Here is a 7096-nt window from a genome sequence, read left to right as displayed (position 1 = left end):
CTCCCCATCCTCCCTCCCCCCTCCCCATCCTCCCTCCCCTCTCCCCACCCCTCCCTCCCTCCCCTCTCCCCACCCCTCCCTCCCTCCCCTCTCCCCACCCCTCCCTCCCTCCCCTCTCCCCACCCCTCCCTCCCTCCCCTCTCCCACCCCTCCCTCCCTCCCCTCTCCCCACCCCTCCCTCCCTCCTCCCTCCCCCCCCCTCCCTCACTCCCCCTCTCCCCACCCCTCCCTCCCTCCCCTCTCCCACCCCTCACTCCCTCCCCTCTCCCCACCCCTCACTCCCTCCCCTCTCCCCACCCCTCACTCCCTCCCCTCTCCCCACCCCTCACTCCCTCCCCTCTCCCCACCCCTCACTCCTCTCTCCCCACCCCTCACTCTCTCCCCACCCCTCACTCCCTCCTCCCCTCCCCCACCCCTCCCTCCCCTCTCCCCACCCCTCCCTCCCCCTCTCCCCACCCCTCCCTCCCCTCTCCCCACCCCTCCCTCCCTCCCCTCTCCCCACCCCTCCCTCTCCCCACCCCTCCCTCCCCTCTCCCCACCCTTCCCTCCCTCTCCCCACCCTTCCCTCCCCTCTCCCCACCCTTCCCTCCCTCCCTCCTCTCCCCACCCTTCCCTCTCCCCACCCCTCCCTCTCCCCACTCCCCACTCCCCTCTCCCCACCCCTCCCTCCCTCCCTCTCCCCACCCCTCCCTCCCTTCCCTCTCCCCACCCCTCCCTCCCTCCCTCCCCTCCCCCACCCCTCCCTCCCTCCCCTCTCCCCACCCCTCCCTCCCTCCCCTCTCCCCACCCCTCCCTCCCTCCCCTCTCCCCACCCCTCCCTCCCTCCCTCTCCCCACCCCTCCCTCCCTCCCCTCTCCCCACCCTTCCCTCCCTCCCCTCTCCCCACCCTTCCCTCCCTCCCCTCTCCCCACCCTTCCCTCCCTCCCCTCTCCCCACCCTTCCCCTCTTTCCCCTCTCCCCACCCTTCCCTCCCTCCCGTCTCCCCACCCTTCCCTCTCCCCACCCCTCCCCTCTCCCCTCCCCTCTCCCCCTCCCCACCCCTCCCTCTCCCCCTCCCCACCCTTCCCTCTCCCCTCCCCACCCCTCCCTCTCCTCTTCCACCCCCACCCTCCTCCTCCCTCCCCCCCCTCCTCTCCCCCTCTCTTTCCCCCCCCCCCCCCTCGCTATCAGAAGCACAGACACTGACAGACAGAGAGAGTGAGAGAGAGACACACAGTCAGAGAGAGAAACACACACACAGGGGGGGCCCTGTCCCAGCACGCTGTTGGAGGGCTCTCGGTACTGCAGTCAGTGAGTAGAAAAATTTTTATTTATCGATTTTTTAAAAAAAAAATGTTATTAATTTTTTTGGTTGATTTATTGATGTATTTATCATTTATTATTGATGATGGCTCTTTATTTATAAAACTGAAGTGTTTAATGTTTGTAAACTTCCCTTTAAACCGCCCCCCCCCATTCCCTATGCCTGGTTTGTAACCTACGCCTGATTTTCTAAGTGTCGGCAAGGTTTTTCTGAGCGTACAAAAATCTACACTTACTCCATTCTACGTTAGTTTGGAGTAAGTTTTCACTGTCTAAACTTTCAAAACGGGCGAAAGTGGCCAGACGCGCCCCCTTTGGGGAAAAAAAAATCTGTTCCAAACTGAAACTGTTCTAACTGACTAGAACTGGAGCAAACTAAATGCCGAGAATTGCAATTTCTAAGATACTCCATTCTAAACCAGTTGCTCCAAAAAAACAGGAGCAACTCAGGCCGAAACTTGGCCCCTCTATTTCTCATGAATTTATCCTACATATATCTTACAAGGGCATATCCTTCTAGGAATTTAAGGGTGGGATTCCGTCTCTTTCCCCCCCCACCCCCCACCCCCCCCAGCCCAAATTTCTACTCCCCATTCCTAATGCACTGACGCAAGGTGGATGTGGTTCCACAGATGCTAGCCAGCCAGTCTTGAACTGACATCTGGTAGTGCAGTGCGTTCACTCGTGACGAGGCATATAAAGTAAACTAGATCTTAGCCTCATGATATCTGCCTGAGTGCATTTTCAAGCAGGAATCATTGAATAATGATCAAGAACAGGATCCCAGGTTTATTTCCACCCCCTCCGGGGCACTAAGCTCAATTGTAGTGCCAATACGATAGCCCCAACCAAGATCAGCTGCCACACATAAACTAGCGATCACACCTAGGATCTATTGGGAATATGTGCCTCCCCCGTTCATTTACCTAATGAACCTTTATGGCTTAACTGGGGATTTTCAGAAGCATTAAAGTTTTCAAGTTTATTTTACTTGTTCTTTCAATGTGCTTTAGGGTATATATTACCAAGTTGGAGATATAGTTTCCGTAGTGGATGAAGACGATGAAAAGATTTACTACGCCCAGATCCGAGGATTTGTGCAGGATCAATACTGTGAAAAGAGTGCAGTGATTACATGGCTTATCCCAACTCAGGCAAGCGCTAAAGACCACTTTGATGCAGCAACTTACATACTTGGTACGTATTAAGCTCTTTATGCCTATCGTGCAAAGCTTGCCTATTAGTACAAATAACTAAAATTTTGTGCCAGAGCAATATTCTTCAATGACAACATTTCCAAGGATAGTACTTTCAGAAATCCAACTTGAATGCAAATGCTAGGATTGGATTTGGGTGTACCTGTTAAGCATCTGCACTTCAGCTTGTGGTTACTGGGATAACCGATTTTTTTTTTGATTAAAACTGCGGGTTCCAAAATGTTCACCTCACCACTAGGATTAAATCACCAGTGATTATCCTGTTACAGTTTCTTACAGCCTTTCTGATTTGCCCAAGTAGTTTTCTGTTTACTTGCTTGAGGTGTTAGTCATACTAATATGAGTACATTTTCCCCTAGTACTGTTATAAATCACTTCATTCTTCCAATTTACTTCCTCCTTAATTACCTTTTTCCCCTCTTAGACAATTGTGCTTCTGAAGCCATCAGCTTCTAGCTGGTGTATATTTCTAAAGGCACTACCTGTACTAGTACTCCAACTAATTGTAAAGTGACCATTATATTTGAACTATGTTGGTGATTGTCAGCAAGGTGTTCATCTGCGAGAATTCATCTTGTGATGTAGCTATTGGCCAAACGAGCTCACTGAGCCCATCTGCAAACTCTTTTAATTAGCTTATTTAAATTAAATCTATCTTTGTGAAATATTTTATACCCTCTTGCTTTTACTATTCTGTTCACAGATCTTTTCTGTGGTGTTAGTAATAATGTCAGTATTTTCACCAGCTACATATTGGTTCTTTCTAACTAATAATAATGCATTTAAGGTTATCCATATATGATTCTTGATCCGAAACAATATCTGAATAATCATTAATCGAAACAAACGTTCCGATATATGTACTAAAGATAATTTAAAATGTCATGGCGAATAAGGGTTATCGTTGAAGGCTACTGCTGAATTTCAATCACCAAGATGAAAGCATCACAGTCATTCAATGTTGTTTGTTTATGGAAACTATTATTTAAATTTGCCCAATCATATTAGCATGAGCGCACTTCTTTTTCCTTTTAATAAAATGTTCCCAGGATGAAAGTTACTCATATTTGGATTTCTTTTGTGCTGTTCATTTAATTTTACCCATAATTTTGCTTCTATTTAGCATACTGTGAATTAAGGAACATAAAACTAATATAGTTGAAATGTGGATTTCTTTCCCCACAAAATAGAGCTATTTGAGGAAGGCACTGCGTGGAACCTAGGTACTTTTTCACAGGGGGAGATTATCAGAGGACAGTTGATCCAGACTAGCCTGGTAAAGCAACATTCACAAAGGTCCAGGAATAAATCACTTGCCTCCCCGAAAATGATAGGTGTCAGGTTTTTTTTTAAATGAAGGAAAACTTCATCAGATAAAGGGTTATTGAATAAATGCAACGAATGATAAGAATTTCCCTGACAATGATCTCGTGGGTGAAGGCGCCACGTGCTGTGTATTGCCATTCAATTCAGAAGAGCCCAGATTCAAATGCTGATCAATGCTAAATTAGCTAATCATAGCTAAACAGCAATTGGTCTTGTTGCCTGGGCTAGGGTGGGGAAAGGTAGGCTAGATTCTGCACCTGATCACTGTCTTAAGAACTCGGCTGAAAACTGCATGTATGGACATTAAGTCAACACAGGAGGCTTGAATGCAATTATTCTGCAGTGGAATAGCTTGGCAACGCTGCAGGGCTGTTAGCATCTCTGGAACCACATCCCAGCAAGATCTGGGCAGTTTCAGGGAACAGATTCAAAAAATGATGTAGTACCAGATGCTGAATCCAACATGGATCTGACCTGACCCAAATGAAATTTTCTTCCATCACTATACTGATCTTGAAGCAAGTATTCCAAGAATTCCCAAACCCATGACCTCTACCACCTATAAGGACAAGGGTAACAGGCACATGGACACACCATCACCTCCAAGTTCCCCATCAAGTCACGCACTAGCCTGACTTTGAAATATATCGCTGTTCCTTCCTCGTCGCTGGGTCAAAATCCTGAAACTCCCTACCTAACAGCACTGTGGGAGTACCTTCACCACATGCACTGCAGCGGCTCACCACCACCTTCTTGAGGCCAATTGGGGATGGGCAATAAATGCTGGTCTTACCAGTGACACCTACATCCCGTGAATGAATTAAAAGAAATTAAAAATATAAAAGGACAGTTATAGCACTGTCGTAGAAAAAAATTACTTCATATCAACAATGAATTTGCCATTTTTCAACATCTTGGCCCTCCAAATCTGATCAATGACATACCGTAATGGCTGTGATAACCCTAATATGTGAGACAAAACAATTTGTGGATGTAACAGCAAATTATAAAGTGGATATGTTTTTTAAAACTTACTTTTTAAAGTGATTGACCCCAGGTTAGAGCTCGCAAATGCAATCTTTGAGCTTTCCTTTGAGTGTTCAATACTGTTTGCAAAATATGTCCATAGGTTTTATAACAAAATTTTGCTTTAACTTCAGGACCAGAGGAAGACCTACCAAGAAAGATGGAGCATTTTGAGTTTATCTGTCATGCACCGTCTGAATACTTCAAATCACGATCGACTCCATTTCCAGTTATTCCAACAAGACCTGAGAAGGGGTATATCTGGACCCGTGTTGGACCAACCCCCGCACTAACGGTGAAAGAATCAATAGCAAACACTTTATAGCCAGGGCACCAAATCTTTATTAAAATGAGTTTATATTTATGCAGTATATCTAAATCTTAGCCTGATTAAAAGGCCTTTCATAATATGAATGAAGTATTGCATCTGTATATTACTAAGCATATTCTGTGCACCTGTGTGTTGTGCCACTTTTAGATCGAAATAAGTGAGCGGACCAAATACATGTCTCAATCCTGCAAAGAAACAAATTTGCGGATGGTATTATTATGAATCTAGTTTTGTATATAAAAAAACAAAATAAAATGTGAGTATTGCAAATCAAATTGTAAGTTTGTATTTTTATTTTAACTATTTAGAAATTACTATAAATCAATTGTCTTCTTGGAGAAAATACATATTGGTTGATTGGACTTAACATGTCAGGCTCAAAAAGGACACTATAGTTTTTCAATTGTGAGGTTTTCTTAAGCAACATTATCCCTTTAATTAAAGCAGTAAATCTTTTCTTTGTGTTTGCTGTGATGGGGCAGAGAATTAACAGTTTAATAGAAAGATGAGGGCCAAATGACCCATATTCTCTCTACTTATCTTTGAACATTTAGCGGGCGAAATTCGGGTATTTTAGGCCCCCTGTTAGCACCCAGACACAGCGAAACCAGCGTCTCCCTCTAAATTGGGTGGGGGGGGGGGGGTTTGTGGCGGCGCTAACAGGTAACGCCTCACTCTGCTGCGCCCGGTGATGATGATATCACTGCTGTGCACTGCACCCCGGAAACTAAATTCGGTCGCGCCCCATCTTACCGCCTGGCGCTGATGACGACAGCTTCAGCTGTCGAGTTTCAGTCGGGAGTCAGCCGCAGGAGCGCTATTTAAAGGCCCCATCTTTAGAAAAAAATTTAGTCGGCCATTACTGTTTACAGCTTACAAACACATAGGCAGACAGGCTGTTTGCCAGATTTGAGTGATTTTCAGTTGAAGAAGTGTTCTGGTTCTTAAACATTACTGGCTTTCATTGAGGGCAGATTTGAAACAACAACATTGATACTGTTTCATGTGGGGCTGTGTTGGAACTCGACCTCCTGCTTCGGAGGCAAGTTGGGCAAAGAGAAAGGGAGGAAGTAAGACAACAAAATGTGGCCAGAGGGAGGAGGCCCAACAGGGCTGTCAACAGGAGACCTTATCCTCCCAGGGTATTCCGACAGCAGTTCTCCTACATCAATTTCACTGAGGAACAGTGTGTTCGATGGCTGTGCTTCACCAAGGACGGATCTCAGAACTCTGCCATCTGCTGCAACCAGACCTGGAGCCTCAGACCAGGGCGAGGACGGTTCTCTGTGGTAGTCAAGGTGCCCACCACGCTCAATTTCTACGCCAATGGATCCTTCCAGTGTGCAACAAGAGATATATCCCAGTTTGCCGTCCATTGCTCCATCCACAAGATCACAGATGCTCTGTACAGAAGGCGAAGGTAATACATTTCCTTCCCCATGGCGCAGGGCACCATTAACTGCACCCACGTCGCTTTGCGGGCACTACATCACAATCCTGAGGTATTCCATAACTGCAAAGGCTACCACTCACCTGTGCAGTTGGCGTGCGATCACTGACGTCGAATCCTCACCGTCAATGGCCGCTATCATAGCAGCAGCCACGATGCATTCATTCTGCAGCTAACCGGTGTGCCAGCTCTCTTCCAGCCACCACGTGAAGCTCGCGGCTGGCTGGTCGGAGACGAGGACTTTCCACTCTCCACCTAGTTCGACTCCCCTCTGCAACCCCAACACTCCTGCCCAGCACTCGTGTAATGAGAACCATGCCGCCTCCAGGCACATCATTGAGCAACCCATCGGAGTGCTCAAGCAATGGATCCAATGTCTTGACCGCTCGGGGGAGGAGTCCTCCAGTACTCGGCTGAGCGGGTCCCTATTCGTCGTCATCTGCT

The 7096-nt window shown here is 47.1% G+C and overlaps 1 protein-coding gene across 1 annotated transcript in view; it reads left to right on the top strand.

Annotated features, from left to right (window-relative positions):
- Window positions 1–5477, top strand: part of gatad1 (GATA zinc finger domain containing 1) — a 16454-nt gene extending 10977 nt beyond the window's left edge. Inside the window, exons 4-5 of the mRNA XM_070881300.1 lie at window positions 2316–2499; window positions 5006–5477. Of these exons, the coding sequence (XP_070737401.1) occupies window positions 2316–2499; window positions 5006–5196 (375 nt within the window). The 3' untranslated portion in view covers window positions 5197–5477. The remainder of the gene's footprint in view (window positions 1–2315; window positions 2500–5005) is intronic.
- The last annotated feature ends 1619 nt before the right edge of the window (window positions 5478–7096 follow it).

This window comes from Pristiophorus japonicus, chromosome 5, assembly GCF_044704955.1.
Source record: "Pristiophorus japonicus isolate sPriJap1 chromosome 5, sPriJap1.hap1, whole genome shotgun sequence".
Classification (NCBI taxonomy): Eukaryota; Metazoa; Chordata; class Chondrichthyes; family Pristiophoridae; genus Pristiophorus; species Pristiophorus japonicus.
The sequence above is the reverse complement of the archived record's forward strand: the minus strand, read 5'-3'. Positions and strand labels throughout refer to the sequence as shown.